Genomic DNA, 22197 nt, shown 5'->3' with positions numbered 1-22197 from the left:
GGAAGCATTCCAGGGGTCTGCGGGTGTGGGGACAGAAGGTCTCCACAGATGTAGGGCCACCATGCACTTAGAAGAATGGTCCATCAGTGCACAAGCCTCCAGGTGCTCAGGATGGAACAGTCATTCTTTAAGTGGAGAAGTTTCATGGTATGGAAGCAGGGGCTTGACTAAGAATTCTTTCTACAGTATAGGACTCATCTGAAATGCCTTCTCTCTCGTATATACGTGCAAAACGAAATTACAAAAAGTCAGCATAGATGATTAAATGAAGACAATTAAAGATTTGTGACATCCATGCCTGGTTGTTTGGATGCCATGGAAATATAATGGAAGTAAAAGATTACAAGCAATGCTATGCTTCAACAAATAACTGTTTTTTAAAAAATTTTTGTCACATCAATTTACAACAAACTAGATAGAATACCTATAACAGTGACATTAATGCCACTGAGAGACCCATTCAAAAGCAAAGTCTAGATTAATGGTATCCTAGAGGCAATGTTTAATTTATCTGTGCCGTGTAAATACAAAATAGAAAATTTAGTCACTAGTATTATTATTATTATTCATTATCAATATTATCATTATCAGTACCTAAAATAGTATTTGAGACATAATGAGTAGCACTCAAATCTCCCAAGAATGGATGAATTTTTATTATTACTACATTTAACACAAATGATACTAGGAATAATATTTTAAATGTTTTGGAATACTTAATCTGAGCTCATCTGCCAAACAGATGATCTATCTTCTTTATCTTGATCTGACACAACTACTTCCTTAAAGCCAATTTTTAAAAACTGAAATGCATATTACTAATGAAAGAAGACAATTTTAAAAGTCTACATACATATGATTCTAACTATATGACATTCTAGAAAAAGCAAAACTATGAAGACAGTAGAAAGATCAGTGGTTGCCAGGGATTGGAGGGCAGGAGGGATGAACAGGCGGGGCACAGAGGACCTTTAGGATAGTGAAACTACTCTGCATGATATTATAATGGTGGATACATGTCATTAGGCATTTCTCAGAACCATAGAATGCACAACTCAAGAGGGAACCCTAAGGTAAACTATGGACTCAGGGTGATGATGATGTGTCAACGTAGGTTCGTTGATTGTAACAAATGTACCGCTCCGGTGCAGGATGCTGATAGTAAGGGGGGCTGTGCATGTGTGGGGGCAGCGGATATCTCTGTACTTCCCACTCAATTTTGCTGTGAACTTAAATTGCTCTGAAAAGCAAAGTCTATTTAACAACAACAACAACGTAGTAGGTAACTGCCAAAATGATCAAGAGTAAGGAAGGGCCATTTACAATAATGTAATGAAAAGACCATTTGTCCATACATAATTTTAAATATGGTCTCTTAAAAGGAACATTCTGTAAAATTAGCGAACATTTACAATAACCTGATAATGCAATGCAAAATAAAACATACCTGCGTCTGCGCAGGTATCTTGTTCTGTATCTTCAGCGTTGTGGTTTCCACTTTTGGAGCAGCACTAGTGAACGGTATCTTTGGAAGTGGTCGAGACGTTGTCAGCTCTGGACTCTCTCTGTCCTCATCAGCTCCTGGGAAAATAAGCAAAGATGAGCTGAGCACATGAATCATGACACAGATTTCTATATTATTACCAATACTGGCTAAGGTTGACACTGACAGAGCCATGTTCTTTCAAAATACCTGCTCCTCAAGAATTCAGCACAAACCTTCCTGCAGTCTTCATCGCGATGAAGAAGTGATGTCACAGTGGATCTGTGGGTAGCCTGGCCTTTTTCTCTATACTACTGTCATCCTGAACACTCTCAGGGAGCCCTTCCCTCACTTGCATGTTCCATCCCCTGCTCATGAGATTTCTTCCCTTCTACGCTGACACGTTACATTTTCTACTTCAAAACACAACAAAACAATAAACAAAACGGAAGACTCTCCCACAGCTGACCCTTTATCTGAGGCAAGCTGCTGCCCCCTCTCCCCTTGGTATACAGCCAGACTTTTCCAGTGGTGATGTGGACACTCACTAGCTCTTTTCCTCACCTTCTACCCACTCTCTGCTTTACTCCCTCTAGGTGGATTTTCCCTTTCATCACACTATTAGTACTGTTTTGTTAAGGTCACCAATGTCCCCCACGTTGCTATCTCCAATGGCATTTTCCAGAATGACCCTCACCTAATCGAACCTCCTGGCACCACTGGACACTTGTCAACTCTCATCTCCTTCTTGATACACTCTTTATCTCTGGGCTTCTGTGACTTTGACTTCCTGGCTTTCCCCTCATCTCTGGCTATTTCACAGGTTCACCTCTTTTGCAGGTTCATTCTCCCTTCCCTGGGCACAGAATATCAAGAGTTCCATAAGAATCAGCCCCAAGCTTCTTCTTACTCTCCACTTGCTCCCTCACCCATGCTCACGGCTTCAATTACCATCTAAATATAAATGAAACCTAAATTTACATCATTAGCTTATACCACTCCTCTGAAATTCAGATCTATATAGCCACCGCCTACTTGACATTTTCACCTGAATGACTCAAAGGTACTACACACCTCTCATGTCCAAAACAGAACCCATGATCTCTCTCCCTCTTTCCCAACAAACCTGGTCTTCTCCCCATGATCCTTGCAGTGAACGGAACCCTCCATTCCTATAAACCACAACTCTGAGTTCCTCTTCCTTTCCACCACTTCAAATCCATCACCCAGTTCTATCAACTTTACCTTTTTAACGCCTCCACTCTAACACCTTTCTGTTGTTCCAGGGCCTCCACTCTCATCCAAGCCACTGTAATCTTTCCATGAACCACCATACCTGCCTTCTTCCTAACAGACCTTTTCAGTCTACTGTCCACAAATTGGCTGTAACCCCATCATCCTCCTGTTTTAAACTATTACAGTGGCACCTCACTACCCTTGAGATGAATATAAAATGCCCCAGCCCAGCCTTGAGTGGTCCAGTCCTGGCCTACTTTTCCAGCTTCCTTGAGCATCATTTTCCCTATTGTCCCCTGTGCTCCAGCTGTGGTCTCCTGCTCTTCTGCCAGAAGCCCTCGCCTGGTTAACTCCTAACTCACCCCCAGACCTCAGCACAAGGTCACTCCTGGGGGAGGCCTTCCTTCCACATTAGGTCAGAATCCTTCGTTAAATGGGGTTTTAGCACCACCTTTATTACCCTAATTGCATTTATCACAAATTCATAATTTTGCTTCTGTTTGTATAACTATTGACTGAAGCCTTCCCTACTAGACTAGAACCTCCCTGAGGCCAAGGGCTTGCATCTGGTTTGCTCCCTGAGTGCCTAAGGGAGTCCCTAGCCCATATAGGCTCTGATCCAGTATTTGTTCCGTAAGTGACTAATCACCAACTGTCACCTGGGCACTATTTTTTCTCTTTTTTTGCCTTTTTACCACAATAGCATTTGAGCATTTCTGACATTCAGATACGACATTCTTTTTAAGTTGATCATTTGTCAAATTTGTAACAACTCAAATAACCTCAAACTCTGCAACTCAAACTAAGCTGCTTCCTCAGACAGGAAGGAATGATGAATACTGAATTCCTCACAGAATCATGTGAACGTCAGAAGCAGCTGGGAAAGTAAAAGGTAACATGCTGCAAACAGTGCAACAGCTGCGACTGTAGTTCATTTTCTAATACTTTAATACATCAACTGTCTCCTTTAACTTCAGCATGAATACTCATTACACAGAGACGAAATGGCAGGGTATATTGGAATAAATACGGGATTTGGCATTAAACAAACAAAAAAACAAATCTAGTACTGGTTCTGGCATTTATTAGCTCTGTGATCTCAGGCAAGTAATGCTTGAGTCTTAGTTTCTTCATCTGTAAAATGGGGATAATAATAACTAACTCTCAGAGGTGTAAAAAAGTAATATATATTTGAAAGCATTCTGTACACATAAAATGTTCTCTAAATATGTCATTAATAATGATGGCTCCAGAAATATACTGCTCTTTTATATCAGCCTACCTGATTTTCCAACAAAGTTTTACATATAATATGCTTGATTTGCTCTTACAATGAATTGTTTTCTTACAAAGAATAAAATTTCAATGAGAAAAAATTTTCAATTAAGGGCTTTCGAGATCCCCTTGGTTCACACTAGTTACAAGTATGAATCACCAAACTAGGCAGGTGGACAAATCTGTTGTGAGAGAGGAGATTTTATAAAGTAGAAAATTACCTCGAGCCAGCACTTCTTAAGTTTAGAGACAGATGAGTGACCTGCCGCAGGAGGCTCTTCTATTATATTTATCATCTTTATTAAAAAGATGGACCCTCTTGCCCAAACCAGAAACTTGGGAGCCCCTGTTGATCAAATCTCCCGCATCCCTGACTTTCAACTCTCATGTTCTCTCTGCCTGAGACATCCTACCCAAGAGCCCAGAGCCCACCTCCACCTGGGAAAGTCCTGCTTACACCATCATGCCCACAATTAACGTTATCCCCTCTCCCCATCGTGGAACTGTTTCTTTCTCTATGTTCCCACTGTTCACTGAATTTCTTCTTTTTAAAAAAATAACATTTTCTTCTACTTATAAAAAGAACACATATTAAAAAAAATACATTTTTACAGATGAAATCTGGAAACACAGAAAGGAATAAATACAATTATTCCACCACCAGAGAAACCACTGTTAGATTTTATTTACCAAAGTGTTCCTAACACCTAGAATGGTGTCTGCTCCCCCATGTAGTTACTAAATACTTGGTGAATGAATGAATAAATATCCTCTGTATCTTCTCATCTTCTAATGAGTTTTTCACTTCTGATGTGATAGTTCTCTCCAGGGACTCTTCTGTGGTCTCAGAATGTTCCTTTTTTATAGTATCCTCTTCTTGTTTCACCATTAAAGCATCTTCTTATCTCTCCATATTTAGTAAGTTTTCCTGTACATTCTCTTCTCCCTGTGAGTTTCTGTCCTTTCCCCATTTTGGGGGTGTAGGGAGGTCTCTATCTTTCACGTTACAAGTTTGTCCAAAAATGTCTGGGGAGCCTTGCTTGTCTTTTCACGTTTAGAAAGGAAACACTGCAAAGCTGACTAGAAGCTCTGAGCACTTAGAGGTCTGTCAAGTGTGGGTCTCATCGGCTGGGACAGAGCTGTGTGCTTTGTTGCAGTGCTCCCAATGCCAGTATCCTGGAGCTCTTTCCTCTGAGTTGGGCCAATTCCCCAGGAAGGGTAGAGGCCAGACTGTCAGTGTCCGGGAACTGATTGGGAAAAGACAGCTGGGAATATCTCAGCATTAAAGAACTCTTAATCTAGAACTTGTTCTCCCTGTTTTCAAGACGTTACCCCCAGCCCTATCTATGCCTGGTACACTCCCAGTCCAAAGACCCTCTGTTTTATCCTCTCTGGATAAGAAACCTCCAGTTTTCTTCTGAGGTTGGGAGTATGAGTCCCTTTGATGCATTATGGTGGGAAGGAATCAGGGAATCTACTTGCTTCTTAGGCAGACTTTCAACTAATCATCCTGAATTTAGTACTCCTTTCCCCCTCCACCTAGTGCCACGAATTCCTGGGCCCCAAGGGGACTCTGCTGTGTTAAGTGGGTTGCTTCTTGGCGCCCCCGCCCCCACCCCCAATGCTGGCTGACTCAGCTTTCTCATGTCTGCCAAGTCTGTTACTACTGGCCCATCTGCTTCCCAGCTTTCAAAACATTGTGGCTTTTGTCTCCTCTACTGTTTTGTTTGTCCTTGTGAGATTAGGCCCAATTCCTTTATTGTCAGTTTAGTTGGGTATTGGAAGGTATGTGTGTTCAATCTGCCATCTTTAACCAGAACTCTACATTTAACTCTTAAATTTTTGCTGTACAGCACTTTCCTATGTTACGTCACTCATGATATAGTGTTACAATTATTTTTTTCTCGCTTTTACATTTCTCTCATCGGACTTTTGGTTCCTTGAGGACAGGGACCAAGTCTTTCTCCTTTCTGTGTCTCAAGAACATGGCATAGTGTCTGGCACACAGTGAATGCCTATGAAATGTTTAAGTGAATGGTTGAAGTTATCACATTTGCTAATGCCCATCCTTGAGTCCACATATACAGCATGGCTCCATCTCCTCATCTGGGAAGTATCCTCCAGGCCTTTGGCCATTTTCCTCTAGTCCATTTACTTTTCTACTGGATAGCTTGATAGGACTGAGGACAGAGGGAACACTGGCCGAAACCCTGGGGGATCCCAGTTTCCAGCTGGGACTGGGCATCAGCTAGGCAGGGTCGCCTAATTCTAGAGTGGGGTTTTATGACACGAGGAGGCACCACAGCAAAGCAGCGAAAGAGAACACACTCTCAAGCCCAACTCCCCAGTCCCTGTCCCAGCTCCATTACTTTCTAACAGCGTGATCTAAGGCAAGTTACTTAACCTCTCTGTGCCTCGGCTTTTCTCATGTGGTAAATGGAGATAATAATAGAATCGGTCCTTACAGAGATGTTGTAAGGACGGAAACAGTGCCTGACACACAGAGTAAGTACTTTACACTTACCTATTTGCTTTACAAATTTTAGTTACAACTCCTACTACGTTTAAGCTGAAAATCAACATCCTCATTGCAGTACAAGGCGGTTTGCCAAGTCCCTAATGATGCACTTCTTTGCAGCAATGAGCTGCCCAAGGCTGGAGCTAAGGCAGAAGCAATGTGGGCCCACATTTAAGCCCAGCTCAATCTACCTGATTAGTGGGTTCAGGAATTCAAATGAGCCACTCCAAACCCCTTTTACCTGGATGGGGCGATGAGGGAGAGAGGGTTGGCAGAGGAGCAGGACTGTGTACCCGCTTTCTTTATATTAAACTTAAGGACAATCTTGGCAGAAATCAGCAAAATCACTTGGACAACCTCTATAGATCTCTAACAACTCTTGGATTCTAACATCTGTGAAACGGGGACAAAAAAGTGTCCACATTATTTCCTGGGACATTTTGAAGATGACAGTTACAAAGCACTTTTGAGGTGCTAAAGAAAAAAAGGAGGTGCCATGAGTGAAAGGTATTAATAGAGTTGTGGGCTATGGAGAATAACTCTTTTCACACTCATTCTGTGGTTGCGATATGTATCACTCCCAAGAATAACCAGGGCTATTTTTACATTAGGGTTGCATTGTGAGCTCATTGTTAGTAGGTCAGCAACCACCTCTCTTGTCTTTCTCAGACTTGCTGTTTTCCAACTTAAAACACTCACTCTTATATAGTTAGATCTCTACCAAAGACACAATTGATTTAATTTGTTCTCGGACATTCTGAAACCCAGGCCAATCTGATTGTCAGACATCTATGTTCAGCATAACTTTTACCATCTGTTGAATTTACAATGAAAACTCAAAGCAAGAAGGGTCCTGGATAAAACTTTCCTAGTGTGCTGTTGACCACAAACTCCTGACTCGATCATCAATTAAATACATGCGCAAGCTCGTCCTCTTTCTCTGCTTCTTGGGGGCCTTCCTGGAGCAGGTGAAACATTTACCAGGCATGGAAGATCGCAAAAATGGTCAGAATCCTTTATTCCCCCTTGTATCCACAGTCTCCGCAATGTGACTTTCTAGCTTATTTCATTGAGAGGTAGAGTCTGGGATGGCCTTATGGCTCGCTTTGACCAATAAAATGTGGCAGTAATGCTGTGCCAGTTCTAAGCCTAGGGTTTAAGAGGCTTTGCACACCTCTGCTGGCTCTCTTGGGATCTCTGCCTGCTCCCTGTGAACAAATGACTGGCCTAATGGAGATGAGAGACCTGTGGACCACAGCCAAGTCTGCCAGCCTGCCCCAGAGATATGACAGAGCCCAGCCAAGATCAGCAAAACTGCATACCCAACCTGCAGCTGACCACCGACACGCAAGGGAGCCCAGCCTAAATTGCCAACTGACAGAATAAAGAGCCAAGCTAATGATTGTTGTTTTTAGCCACTACATTTTGGGGTGGTTTGCTATGCAGCATTACTGGGGTAAGAGATAACAGGTATATCACGGGAGTTAAGGATATCACTGTACAATCATTTAACTTGGCTGCTACGTTCTCCCTCCTACTTTTGAGCAACACACTAGGAGTAAGAAAGCATAACTCTTCTTGGTCTCATTTATAATCTTTTATGTAGAGTTGATGGTTTTCTGAAACTAGTACCCAAGAACTCCCTTAAGGATGGTGTCCATGACATCACTTTGAAAACCTTAACAATAAAATTAAAAGCTAATGTTGACAGAACACTAACTACATGCCAAGCAGCAAACTCTAAGAGCTACAGTTGTGTCAACCCCTTTAATTCTCACCACAAGCCTATGTGATAGGCTTACTACCTTCCATTCTATAAATGAGGGAACTGGGGTTCAGCCAAGTTACATACATCCTCAAGATCTCACAGCTTCAGTGGTGGAGAGCTAGAATCCACACCCAGGCACTCTGACTCCAAAGAGCATGCTCTTAACCACTGTGCAGCCTGCCTGTCTCCTTGAAGTACGCTCCAGGAGAATGTGCGCACGTGCAAACACGGAGCATGGAAGCGAGTGTGGAAGTAGCCAGCCTTACCCGAGCCTGATGCAGAAGCATAGTCGTCGTCATCAATAGGATACACTCCAGAAGCTTCTTCAATGGAGCTGTTGTCAAGGTACATGTCTTTATCAGATGTCAGCTCTGCTCTCTGAGAAAGGAAAGAGAAGGGATTCAGGATGGTGAGAGATTATAAAACGAGTTCATTTATCTTACTGTTCAAGTTTACACTGTGGTGACTCCCCTTCCCCTCCTCTGTTCCTCAGAACCCACATTTCCGGCCCTACCCTTCCTCAGGACCCTGATAACTTGCATTAAGTCAAGGGCAGACAAATGCCCCCATGGGAAGCCTACGTAGCCTAATCCAGTAGAATGAAGACGGTTCAGGGACCTAAGCACCTGTCATGGACTTATTTTGTTACATTCCACTAAAGCTGTCTGACTTTCAGACGTCCCAGTGCTAGTTATAAGCCACCTCAGGCATTCTCTTTGTCACAAAGTCACTGTGAGGCTCCCTTACTGGAAAAGCTACAAAACACTCAAATCATTGAAGACCTTCTTGGGGATGTATACAAAGGTATTACAGCCCTTAGGCTAAATCATCACAAAGTCTGCACGCCTGGCCCTCCTCAGAGCTTTATCATTACAGGCGAGAGCTCCTCAGTCGCCTGGGCAGTCCAGAGCTTTCTACCACAGCCCAGGTCCATGCCGACGCCAGTGCCCGTGAGGCTCCTCTGACCAGGCGAAAGCCCACCAGGAGGCAGCTTCTAGGGCTCATTGGTTTAGCAGAGCTTTAATGACAAATGCAGATAAACCCACACAAGCACATTCTTTTTGTATTACTGGCACTTGGCAACAGCAAGTCACACGCTTAATACGGAGAGGGATCATTCACTAAGCATACCAGTTCCACAGCTTCCTAGTTCTCCAATAAGAGTTTTAGTATTAAAATTCAACCTAATCCTGCCAAAGAGTAACTCACATGAATTGGAGGCAGAGTAGACGTATAATTTTTTTAACGGTTTTAGTAAACTGATATTTTTCCACCAGTATCATGAAAGCCTAGAAACAAATAAAGCAGATTGTCAGCTTCCAAACAACGTTTGTGTTTGGAAACATGCAACATTCATTACTGTCCTATTTTTAAAAATCACATTCAATGTTTGTTCCTAACAGGAATTATAAAAAAAAGTTTCCCTTACTACATTGGCTTTCATTAGATTTCCTCTTAAAATAAAACTTTGTTTCAGCAGTCGCTGTGACTTCCTAGGAAGACAGACGGGGCCAGCCCTCTGTAACAGCACCACCTTATTCTCTCGAGTTTCAGCTGCTGGCTGGAGAGGCTGAAGTATTTTAAACCTGAGCCCATATTCTCCACCAGGCTTCAGTGCCAACTGACAGAAAAGTATGGGAACCCATTTTGTTTGAGCTACCACACCGGCCCATTTTGAGAACTGAAATCTTAGGGATTAGTTGTCCAGTGGGCCTGGCCTGCAAGTATTGGGTGACCACCCTAAGTCAAGAGTGTGCTGGAATTTTTCTGCTAGAATGGTCAGAGCTTAACTGCAATCTGAGGCCGTCCTGCATTATCCTGGTTTCCAAGGCTATCACCATTCCAGGCTCTAATTCCCAAAGCTTGTGCACCATAACTGAAGCCCTGCGTTCCATAGTTCTACAATCAACTTAACTGACCCCTATTAGACTCGCAGCTCCTTTGAGGGCAGGGACTGTACCTCATTCATCTTTAATCCCCCACAACTCCCTGCCATCACAGTGTCTGGCATACAGTAGGTACTCAGTAAACGCTGCTTGGGCTGTTTGTGCTCCCACCTAAAAGCAATTTTCAGTCCTCGTATTAAACTTTGTCCTGGGAACTTCATCTGGAGGACTCTCTCATGCTTTCCCTCAAGTCCTGTCTACAAAACAGGCTCTGACTTCAGTCCTTATATGTCCTCTAGTTAAAACATACTATTTTGGATTTTGTAGCATATGAACAGTTTAAGATACAAACTCTCACTGTTATTTTTAATTGTTTCGTGTATTTTTTCTCTGCCCCTCAGCAGAGCAATCTGCTGAAGGCTGGTCTTCAATGACCTGTGTGTGCTCCTAGCCCCTCTCAAAGACCATGGGTACTAGATAAATATTTGTCGATTGAGATTACCTAAAACCAACTGGCCTTGACTTGGGTTCCAGAGTTCACAAGAGCTCCAGGATTCCTACAGTTAAATCTCTCAAGTCTAAGTCTGGGAGATCATCTGCCCCAAACCTCCCATACATGTTGCTTTGCACCCACTCAGGTAACCTAGGGTCTTAAAAGTAAGTAAAAGACTCCCTTTACATATTAGAAATCTGTTCGCCTTTCTTAACACTGAATGACTTTCATTTTCCTCCTGGCTCTGCCAAAGAAGTTTGATGTGGCATGAGTAACACTAAGATCTTTAATCCCTCTGTGTAAACTGCGCTTCTATTCATTAGGTGACCCAGTCATCAGACTGACACGTCTGTCACACTAACAGGCAGATGGGCCAAAAACATCTCCAGAGAATTCTGGCCACCTCACAGCTCAACCACACTGGGGAGCCTGACAAGCCGCTGACTTCCCAGGACAACCGGCTCCTTACGTGGAAGCTGTCAGGCCTGAATTACTACAAGACTTGGGGTGGAGGGCAGGGCAAGTCTCGAGAAGCTGCCTTGCCCTCGGCCACTCAGGGTCTGCAGGGCTCCGGGGTAGCCGCGGTGCTGACGGGATGTTTAATGGGCTCAAAGGCAGCTAAAAGCACCTGTTTCTCCACCATCCACTGTGGTGCAAATAATTTTGACATCAAACTAAAACTTATCTCCTGCTCTGATGTCAGGGGCACCAAGCACGTAGGAGGAAACCCTTTCACAGGCTCCAATTTAATAATAAGCAGGGCCCTTTTCACTCTGTTAGCAGATAATGCTCAAAGAATACCTTCACTGTCCTTCCTTCATACAAAAAATACCTTTCCAAACATTAAGCTCCTTTTGTGAAGACTCCACACTCTGTGCTGAAAGGATTTTTGCAGTTAACATGCCTGGAGTAGGAAATGAATTATGCACCAACATCCCCTTGGGACAGGAAGATGTGCATCTCTTGAAAGCCATGAAAAGGGGTGACTGACTACTGCTTTTACACCTAGCCAAATGTGGCCTGCCTCACTGCACAGAAAACCCCAGGACACACTGAACCCTCTCTTGCTCAACGAGAGAGAGCCACTGGACGAAAGGAACCGGGAGGAAATGCGTAGAGGCACAGCCTAGAAGCGCAGAGCCGCAGCCTGACTGTAGGGTTTCATAATGGGGTTGTTTAATTTGGGACTAACCATTTCTGTGAGGCAGTGCCGATACTGTTGGCTAACAGAGCTCAGAGTACAGGCTGGAAGAAAAACAAAGCTGGTCTTTCAGACCTTTTCCCCCTTGGCTGATGCAAGAGGTGCATACAGGAGAGCAAAGGGGAATTGTGGAAAGCAATTAGGTACAACGAGGAGGAAAATCGACTGCAGACCAAGGTGGAGGTCTCTGCTTTACGTCACATTCAGCTGCGGAAACTGAAGCACTAAATTGCCTCCACAGTGGAAGCAGTTCTTCCCACAAGAACATGCACATCTGACTCAGTTTTGCATCCCAACAATGCCTAGAAGGCAAGCAAGATACAGACTTGTCTCCTAACTCCATCTCTCCTTCTCTAGCCCCCAAACCGCAGCGACCTCATCACACTGGGCCTGGACCATTACAAGGGCTCCTCCCCAGGCCCCTGCTCAAGTCTTCGTCTTGGAATCCATTCTCTGCAGAGGGACCCTTCGTAAACATGATGCATCACTCCCTTGCTGAAAACCTTTTATTGGCTCCCTGTCACCTATAGGATGAAGTAACAACTCCTTAGCCTTGAGAGAAGTTCTTTGACTATACGGCCTCAGCCGCATTGGCAGTGTCAGCTGCTGCCACCTCCTCTACCCACGCCCCAGGTTCCACGACAAACAACTCCGCTAAGAGACCCGGCGACACCAATTTCCTTTATATAAGAGCCTGAAGAAGAAATAAACTCCTTCAAGGATGGAAAACTGAGGAAAGCAATGGTGATCTAGGCCATACATACCTGAAGATAATAAAAACTAGGATTTTGACAAAATGATTCAGCCTAAACTTATATGGTGTTTGTAATAAAAATGAACAGAGAAAATGTTGATTCAATGCATAAAAGACCATCAAGTACACCAGTCTTGCTTTTAGTAAGAAATATTACAAACATGTCCATTTTCTCAGCAAAAAAAAATTTGTGGTATAGCAACTAAACAAATCTGCTGGTTGGATTTTTCTCGTGCTAGTAAAGCCTACATGGAACAAATACTGTGTTTCAAACTGCCAGTGTGAAAATCTGTTATTTAGAAATCCGAGGCCTTGCTTGAAAGAGATACTGCCTTATCTACTAGATGAACGTACTCTAAATGCCTTAACTAGTGCAACCGATAAACAGTGGTGAAGATAAGTAAAGCTCAAAGCAGCAGGTGTGAAATTCACTTTATGGTCTAAACTTAGATTAATAACAAAGTCAGAAAGTAGAAAATCTAACTATTCATGGACACCACACACCCTGGGACCCAACCTTCAGAAAATCAGCCTCTGGATATAAAAATAAAATATTCATGTGACCCAATTCTGCATTCTGTATCATGTCATAGAAAACACACTCCTAGAGGATGCCTCTTAGTTTTAGGATAAAGGCACATCCAGTCCTGACTTAGACTCAAATGTATATTAATTTTTATGTGCCAGACTGGCTGTAACTTGAGCTTATCTTTCCAGTGGTGACTTAATAAGCTATTTTATTACTAGCTAACCGACATTATAAATAAAATAATAATTAGTTAAAAATTTCTCCCACACAGTTGCTCAGTTGATATACTTTTCCTTAAGATGAACTTGCCAATTCTGGCTCAGGTATAGCTCAACGGGACATAAATCTTAGAGTGTGACTGGACATTACAGGCATCAAGATCACCTATTTATTTCAAAGTGAAGAGACAGAACATTATAGGGGCAAAGTAACTTAAAATCATTCAATTTAGTTGGTGGCCAAACTGGAGCCCCAAACTTCTGACACCTGAGTCTGAGCTCTTTCTGTTGCATTATAATACCCCACAACATGAAGATATCAGAGCCGTTCAGCCTGGGGTTCAAAAGGATTAGCTGTAGCTGAACTGTTAAGCATTTACTATGTGCCAGACATTTTGTGTTAAGTGTTTTATAAGCACTGGCACATTTAATCATCTCAACAATCTCCACTGCAGACCAAAGAACTGAGGCTTGCTTGCCCAGAGGCATACAGCTCCGAAGTGGGGAGCAGGGATTTCCGTCCTACTCTGGACTTCAAAGAGTGTGTTCATTCAGAGTGTTGGCCATGCTGTGCCTACCTGCCCACTCCCTTTCCTTGTGATTCACACATAATCATAGTCAAGTCCCCGAGAAGAACTGCAGTAAGGAGGCATGTTGAACTCTGCTTGATCCAGCACTTTCAAACTTTGGCCATGGAAATTCTCCCTCCAGAGTATCTATTTCATCTTTTAGAACTAGCATTCTTGGCATCATAGATGGGAAAAAAGTCTGCATTAAAAGTTAGAGCTCTAGCTTAATAGTTTCTTCTCTGCCTGATGTCCTGTAAGTTTCCCATATGGAGGAGGCCTGGAGCCACGTACATCAACTGCCATTCATTCATTTTTAGTAATACCTTCATCTCTATCAGGCGTCCCATCCAAACCAAAGATGTCATAGAAAGAAAGAACACTATGTTTATTACTGGAAAAACATACTGTTTTCCTTGAATATGTGAGATATGACTGAATTATGTAAATATTTACAAGCACTTATTTTAAGGGTTTGTTTAAAGACAACTATCTGGTACTTAATCATGTTTCAGGCTTACTCTACCATCCTGTATATAATACATATAAAAACCAAGGTCAGGGCTGGACCCATGGCTTAGCGGTTAAGTGCGCGCGCTCCACTACTGGCGGCCCAGGTTCGGATCCCGGGCACGCACTGATGCACCGCTTCTCCGGCCATGCTGAGGCCCCGTCCCACATACAGCAACTAGAAGGATGTGCAACTATGACATGCAACTATCTGCTGGGGCTTTGGGGAGAAAAAAGGAGGAGGATTGTCAATAGATGTTAGCTCAGAGCTGGTCTTCCTCAGCAAGAGGAGGATGATTAGCATGGATGTTAGCTCAGGACTGATCTTCCTCACACACACACACACAAAAACCAAGGTCAAAGGTGGGGTCACATATGAAAGAAAATTCTTAAATCTCCTATTTAAGAAATCCTCAAGAAAGGTCTTTAGCTCAGAACTGCATCAAACATCTATACTAGTCTATACTATACTGTAAGCATGACCTTAATTAATTACATAAAAAGCTAAAGTCTCTTTAAGAAACACTTCAGTATAACTTCCACAAAGTGGGGAATGAATTTAAATTATTTACTCATGTGTATTAGGAAAATAAACCCTATTCTGAAAAAATCATCAGGTTTTATGACGGTAGAATCACATTTAGGTATTAAGTGTGAGGCAGAAGGATGACTGGGCTGCTTATAAAAATGTCAGATAAATCAAAATTTAAAAATGTCAAATCACAGGCAACTGTAGAGAAATTTGACTAGTTCCTTTTGAAACAAACTAAGGCATGGCAGATGACAGAATTCCTACAGTGTCTGTCTATAGTCCTTCAAGTCTTAACCACTCATCTGGAACTTACTACTCTTGCTGGATTTTCCTGGTGGATGCCTCATACAGAGTGGGAATCTTATCTCACCACTTAGAATGTACATTCATTGAAGAGGTCCAAGATCAGGACCAGGTCTGAAGTTTTCTGCATCCCTTACCAGGCCTATCACTGTGCTCCAGGAGCCAGCATATGGTAAAGGCACAATAAAGAGTAGAGAAGGTCACATTTTTCTGAAAGGCTGAACCCAAGTTTTAAGCCATGTGGTGAAAGGAAATAACCATACTCTTGAAAGAAGTTACCTGGTTAACTCACATCTGGAAAATTAGATCAATGTTCTCTTAGCTGGTCTCTTTAAAAAGGGCAACCTGGAATTCAACCTTATACTAGGAGGAGGACTGCCAGAAAGATAAGCATGACCTTAAGAAGGAACCGCCAACTCATGAAGAATGCCTCCAATGAGCCCGGCACAGCGCTAGTGTTTGGACAACATTTAAATGGCTGAAAAGTGTTTTAAAAAGTAACACTGAGGGCCGTCCTTGTGGCTCAGCGGTTAAGTGCGCAGGCTCCGCTACCGGTGGCCCGGGTTCGGATCCCGGGCGCGCACCGACACACCGCTTCTCCGGCCATGCTGAGGCCGCGTCCCACGTACAGCAACTAGAAGGATGTGCAGCTATGACGTACAATATCTACTGGGGCCTTGGGGGGGATGGGGGGGAAAGGAGGAGGATTGGCAATAGATGTTAGCTTAGAGCCGGTCTTCCTCAGCAAAAAGAGGATTAGCACGGATGTTAGCTCAGGGCTGATCTTCCTCACACACACAAAAAAGTAACACTGAGTTAGTATACTTAACAGTAGAAATTTTCCTCTTTGTTTAAAAAGAGAACTCAATGTGGCTTGAAGCAATTAGATTTCCTAGCCAACAAAGCTCAAATAAAATCCTTCTTTAATAAAATGCTCTGCACAATAATCAGCACGTTACCAAAAACAATAACAAAAAAACCTTGCCAAAGGATTACTCGGCTCATCTAAATTTGTATTTTTAATTCAACAGAATCAATAGCATTTTCAGAAAAGTTGCCTCACTGTATGTATGTTGGTGTAGCTGGTGCTTCAAAATTATTTTTCTTCCTACATTGTTTGTCTATTGAGTCTACAGAACAGTACCTGAACTCAGTAAGTGGTTTGCTGGCTAAATTTAAAATAGCATCTCAGATACGAGGATCAGAAAGTCTTGAATGCTAATTTAACTGAATGATGTACTCCTCCTGGCTCCCAAGCATTAAGACACACAGAACAGGCAGGATGCAAGTCCCACAGGCCCACATCCCTTTAATCTAGAATTTGGTGACAATGAACAGCCCTGATCACAGATACTCATGGAGAAGATGCTCATCTACCAACAGCCACATCACTGGCATATCACCTACAAACTTCTTTGATCCAAATCCCTCTGTTTTTATAAGCCACCGTTTCATGAAGAGCCCTTCACAAAATAAACCGTGCAGAAAGAAATCTAAACCTTGCACCCAAATTCTTGACATACCTTAGATTTTGTAACCTAGAAAAATTGAGAAAATTAATTAAAAGCAAAATATTTCGGCTGGAGAGAATTTTCACTTTATGTCCTTTTGCAACTTTTGAATTTTTAAACACTTGAATTACAAAATTCAATCAATATGTTTTTTTAAGAATACTCTTCCTGAAATTGGTTTACTGCTAATACTAAACAAAAACCAGTCCTCCTCTTCAGCAACAAGAAAGTCAACAGGGGTCGGGGGATGGGGACCACGACGACACAAAAGCAGAACACACCAACAATTCTTACTTCTGTTTGTGATAAAGGGTTCAGATTCCTGACCCAGAGAGAGAAGGGAAGCAACCTTTGTCTTGAATTAAATTTGTTGGCAACAAAAACAGGGCTCGATGAAGCAGTGTATATTAAAGCAACGCCCGGACTCCGAGTGGGATTATGTTGAATATGCATGACACACAAAAGGAAAATGTTCATTACTTACAGATGGGCTCTAAGTTGTGCTTTCTGCCTTTTTTGGAATATCAAACGGAGGGAAGTAAGAGGTTTGTAGCCATGTTATTATAAGCACTGCTGCTCTCCCCTTTCCAAACTAGAATATTCCAGTATTTATTTTGCTATCCATTCGACCACAGTTTAGACTAGAGTAAAAATAGAAGCCGTGTGAGCCTAACCTGAAAAGCCCCAAGTGCTGGAGAGGGTCAGTATTAATACGTTCTAACTGAAATAACGGGATTCTGTTTCCTGGTGGAGTTTGGCAGGAGGGGATGGGGGTGTGGAAGAGATTTGGAATTTATTTCTCATTCAAAAGTGTTTTGTAAAAACTACCATAATGGAACAGACTCCAAGTCAAGCACAGGAAGCCAACAGGCTCTGGTTTAGATTTAATAATTCACTGCAAAGGTTTTTCAACTGTTACAATTTCAGGCCCCAAGGCACAAGCACATATATCCTCCACCCTTATACAGGGGCTGATAGAATCCACAGGAAGCATAGGGGATGGGAAAATGGGGAAGATCTTGTGTCCAAAGGGCAGACCGTGCCCTGCCAGGCTCCCGCTGATGCAGGAGAGTGAACCTGCGCTCTGCAGCTAGCAGCAGGTGAAGGATGTCATTTCCAACCGAGCCTGTATTTCAGAGCTCTAAACTGGCACTGAGTTTGAATGTTAATAGGACTATGGGATACCTTACCACTGGCTAGTGAAGAGAAGCTTTGACTATTTAAAAAATGCCAACTAACAGAAATTGGCACAAGCTCTTTGGGAAGCACATTGGCAACATGTTTTAAGAAGACATGAAATCTCTTACACCATGTGACCAGATAGTTCTACTGTCAGGAATTATCCTAAGGAAATATTCTAGAAAGAAGAGAAGTTGGTTTGTTGACTACTGCATTAAAACAAAATCACAGAGATGACCTAAATGCCAACTACAGGGGGGTGGCCAGGTAAATTATGTAGGATATATTAATTTTTTCAACATAGCCACTAAAAATCATATACCATACAGCAATAAGAGAAAATGTTTAGACATATTAAATTTAAAAAGCATATATTGTTTTAATATTTTCTAATATTATAACTCTATTAGAATTTCATATCATATGGCCAAGCATTGAAATGGGAATGGAAAATGAAGAAGATTAACTGGTGAGGGTGGTGGCTTGTGAATGATTTCTTTCCTAACTGATATTACTACTACATTTTATTTATATATAGATATGCATGTGTGTACATGTATATGTATGTATATATGGTGCTAAATGCACAGAAGGCACAAGACCAAAATTACGATCACAAATGACCAGAGACCAGCTTCCAAACATTAACAGTAGAAATGAACTTCTGAAAACTAACTTATTTATTATTTAACAGTTGATACATCCAAACATGACAGGTGCCACATATATATATATCTATAAGAATCTAAGGAGGGTATCATGAAAGTACGTGAGTGTGTAAGTGACAAATGTTAAAAAAACCTTCACACTTTAGAAAAGTGCCACAGAACCACACAGCAGTGCTCGGGCCACTCCTGATCCATTTTCTCTGAGGTCACAAAGGCAAAAGATCTAGTAAAATGGATATTCAAGCACAAGATTCTAGGTTCTAAAATTTCTTGGGTCTAATTACCCATCTCATGAGCTGCTCTTGGCTCCTGGGTTATTTAAAGCTAAGAAGCTGCTCCACGTTGAGGTGAGGTTTCCCGGCTTCCCAGCGAACAAGTTCCCTTCTGGCACGGCCCTAGCCTGCTGAGGCCAACAATGAACTCGGAGCATTGAGCCCCTGACATGCCTCCAGGGCTGAGAGGCCAGCGAGCCCTGCAGATGCTCCTCATTGCTCCTGGTTTTCAGGGTCCATTCTATTACACTTAACTGTCTGTTAACGGGAGCCTCTCCTTTTGCTGATTCGGGTCGACACAGTGACTACCTGATCTAGGTAGAAGATGACATTTGCAGCTGGTTCTTTATACTTGCAGACTGAAAATGTGTCAGTACTTATCTAAATGAAAGTAACAAAGCTGGACAGAAGGGGATAAATCCAAAGGTGATGAACCACCGATTTCAAGACTGCAGTCAAGCTGTTCTGAATGGTGGGCTTTTCATACCAAGGGCCAAGTCACAGCGGCGGCTGCACGGTGTGCCCAAAGGATTATTCACATTCCTGATATCTACTGGGAAAACACCCTGATGCTGCCGGACTCACAGCCCCAGGCCCCGTATTTCTTTTTGTTATATAAAGGAACTGTTCTTGACCAAACTTTTAACCAAGTAAAATAAACAATGAGGGCCAAAAAGAAACGCTTTCCTTGACAGAGAAACCAGGAAAAGATTTAACGGTATTAGAGTCTACTATGAAATCCATGGTAGACCCTGCATGAAATTCCCCAAGAAGTGGAGCCTCCACCAGGCTACATCATGCCACCTGATGCAGGAGGTGAGCTCCCAGCCAAGGACACGCTTCACGTGGAGTGTGTTTCTAGTCACGTGACCTGTGCTATCTCTAAGCAAATGCATTTCAGAAAGCACTCCTCCTGGTGTCCTCGAGTGTTGTACATGAGTAATTTATCTGAAGATAACATTTACTTGCCAAATGAACAGTCTTGCCAAATGAAGAGGAAAGGAGACTTGTGGACAGTAATATTTTTTCCACCAAAGATAAAACAGTTTATTGGCTGTGCAAACTGACATGTGGCCAAAGCCTCCAAAAATCCAAAAGGTAACCCAACCCATCCCACGCTGCCTCTGTCTTTCTCATCTACCGCCAGCAGAATTTGTATATGAAGACATTCTGCTGATGGAATCATATACTCTTATTCTTACGATATGAGAGTGTGGAGGATGAGCGGAAAGAGGGAGCTTGTAAGATGGTCAAATTACATGCTCAATTAAAAATATTTAAGAGTCAGCCCTGATGGTGTGCTGGGTAAAGTTCGGTGTGATCAGCTTCAACGGCCTGGGTTCAATTCCTGGGCGCGGAACCACACCACTTGTCCGTCAGTAGCCATGCTGTGGCGGTGGCTCCTCACATAGAACCAGAACTTACAAGTGTACACAACTAGGTACTAGGGCTTTGTTGGGTGGGGGTGGGGAGGAAGTAAAAACGAGGAAGACTGGCAACAGATGTTAGCTTAGGGCAAATCTTCAAAAAAAAAAAAAATTTAAGAAATGCTTTTGAAAATATATTTAAAAAGAGCATATTATTATTATTTTTTTGCCCTCAAATGAGGCTGATTTATAGTAATTCACTAGTGATAATTATGTCTTAGTTGGAATACACATTCATAAGCACCATTTCATAAGAGACATAGCAATTAGTTTTCTAAAAACATGGGAGATAAAGAAAAGCAAATAGTTATGTCAAAAATAGATCTCAAGGAATTTTTTTTTTCTCCAAGTGAATCCAGTAATGAAAGAAGCTTACGAGCTGATTCTACCAGTTCTGAAGCAAGCCGTAACAAAGGTCTCTGTGGTGATTTAGCACCCATGTGTGCTAAATAAAAATTGATGATGCTAAACTTAACACTATTTTCTAAAATTCCCACGTTTCCCAGGATCTTCAATTCTTCCCACATTAATGGGCTACCCCATTTCGGTAAATGCCTTCTGTAAAGCAACCAATGGCAAGGTCTATACAAAAAGCCCCGCTTTTCAGAATGAAAGCCACCAGGGTTACCTGTTACATCTTAATTTCTTAGAAAGCATACAGTCTCACTGAGAATTAAAAACCCTGGGAGCCCAGTCCACACTAATGGTCTCTCACTCAGGTCCCGTCACATGCCTTTGAGATGGGACCAGTTTCTAATAGATTTAACTGCTCCAGGCACCCCGCCTCCAAACAGTGCCTCTGCCCGCAGAGTGGCGTTTGTTATTTAACTGGTACGAGATTAGCGTGCAGCCTGAGAATAACTCGGTCGTGGCGCACAACTGTAAGATGCCCAGTGAAGACATGTCCACTCCTCACGGATCTCAAAGCAACAGCTCAGGACATGGAGCTGGGGAGCTCTCAGTTTCTGTGATTCCTAACTTTGGCTGGACATACCTGCCTTTGGCCAATGCTGGAACAAAGACTTACTTCCGACTCTCTCTTCCTGCTGCTTGACCTTACACACCACTTGTAGAAAAATCACTCACTTCTTGCCTCTCCTGCTTTCGGGCTGAGGAATGTGGCTGAGTGATTGCGGCTGCCAGGGTAACCTCTTTGGCATGCATGCCAACAACTCCTCACCTAATAGCCTGTCCTCTGCCTCACTGCCCTGGTCCACCGCGATGACCACAATCCCTTCAAGTGGTCACATTGTGGCGCAGCCCCCATGGAAACCCATTTGGAACTGTTCAAGCTCATACCAAAGAATGATGTTTTTAATACAGATTGTTCTTTTTAAATCCTTTACAAAAGCAGCTGTAATCAATCGTGCCGGGGGGTTCTGTAAAAAGCTGCCACTCGGAAACCCCTAATATTGATTCTTTTCCCTTTCACGGCTTTTAAGAAAACAATCCCATGCTAAGAAACCATAATCAATTTCTCTTGACTTTGCTAACATAAAACAGTATCTAAATTTAAAAATATTTTAAAAATTAAATTAAAACCACAACAGATAAGAAATCCATCACTTATCCTGCCTTTCATTCAAGAGACGTGTTTTGTTTTTTTTTTTAAAGTCAGTTGAACAAATTCAGTAATTATTAAACACTGATTAAATCTCAGCAGCTCTTGTGAGAGTTGTTTAGCAGGTGACACTAGCTTAAAGATTAAAGGGAAATCTGTCTTCATTTGAGATCTGGCATTTCCAATTCTTCATTTGCAAGATAATATACCATTTTCTCTGTGCCTATTCTTAGAGAAAACTATCAATTCTAAGCATCTGTTTATGGACAGTCATGATTCCAAGTGATCACAGCCTGACTGAACTTCC

General features: G+C 42.4%; 1 protein-coding gene across 2 annotated transcripts in view; it reads right to left on the bottom strand.

Moving 5' to 3' along the window:
• The window catches only part of SDC2 (syndecan 2), a 104744-nt gene that overhangs the window by 5228 nt on the left and 77319 nt on the right, over positions 1 to 22197 (bottom strand). For both annotated transcript variants that reach the window (XM_058564671.1, XM_058564672.1), the window contains exons 2-3: positions 8547 to 8658; positions 1448 to 1581 (exon numbers count right to left, since the gene is read on the bottom strand). In XM_058564671.1, coding sequence (XP_058420654.1) covers positions 1448 to 1581; positions 8547 to 8658 — 246 coding nt within the window. The remainder of the gene's footprint in view (positions 1 to 1447; positions 1582 to 8546; positions 8659 to 22197) is intronic.

This window comes from Diceros bicornis, chromosome 21, assembly GCF_020826845.1.
Source record: "Diceros bicornis minor isolate mBicDic1 chromosome 21, mDicBic1.mat.cur, whole genome shotgun sequence".
In the NCBI taxonomy this organism is placed as follows: Eukaryota; Metazoa; Chordata; class Mammalia; order Perissodactyla; family Rhinocerotidae; genus Diceros; species Diceros bicornis.
Note: the sequence above shows the minus strand (reverse complement) of the source record. Positions and strands in the feature narration are given on the sequence as shown.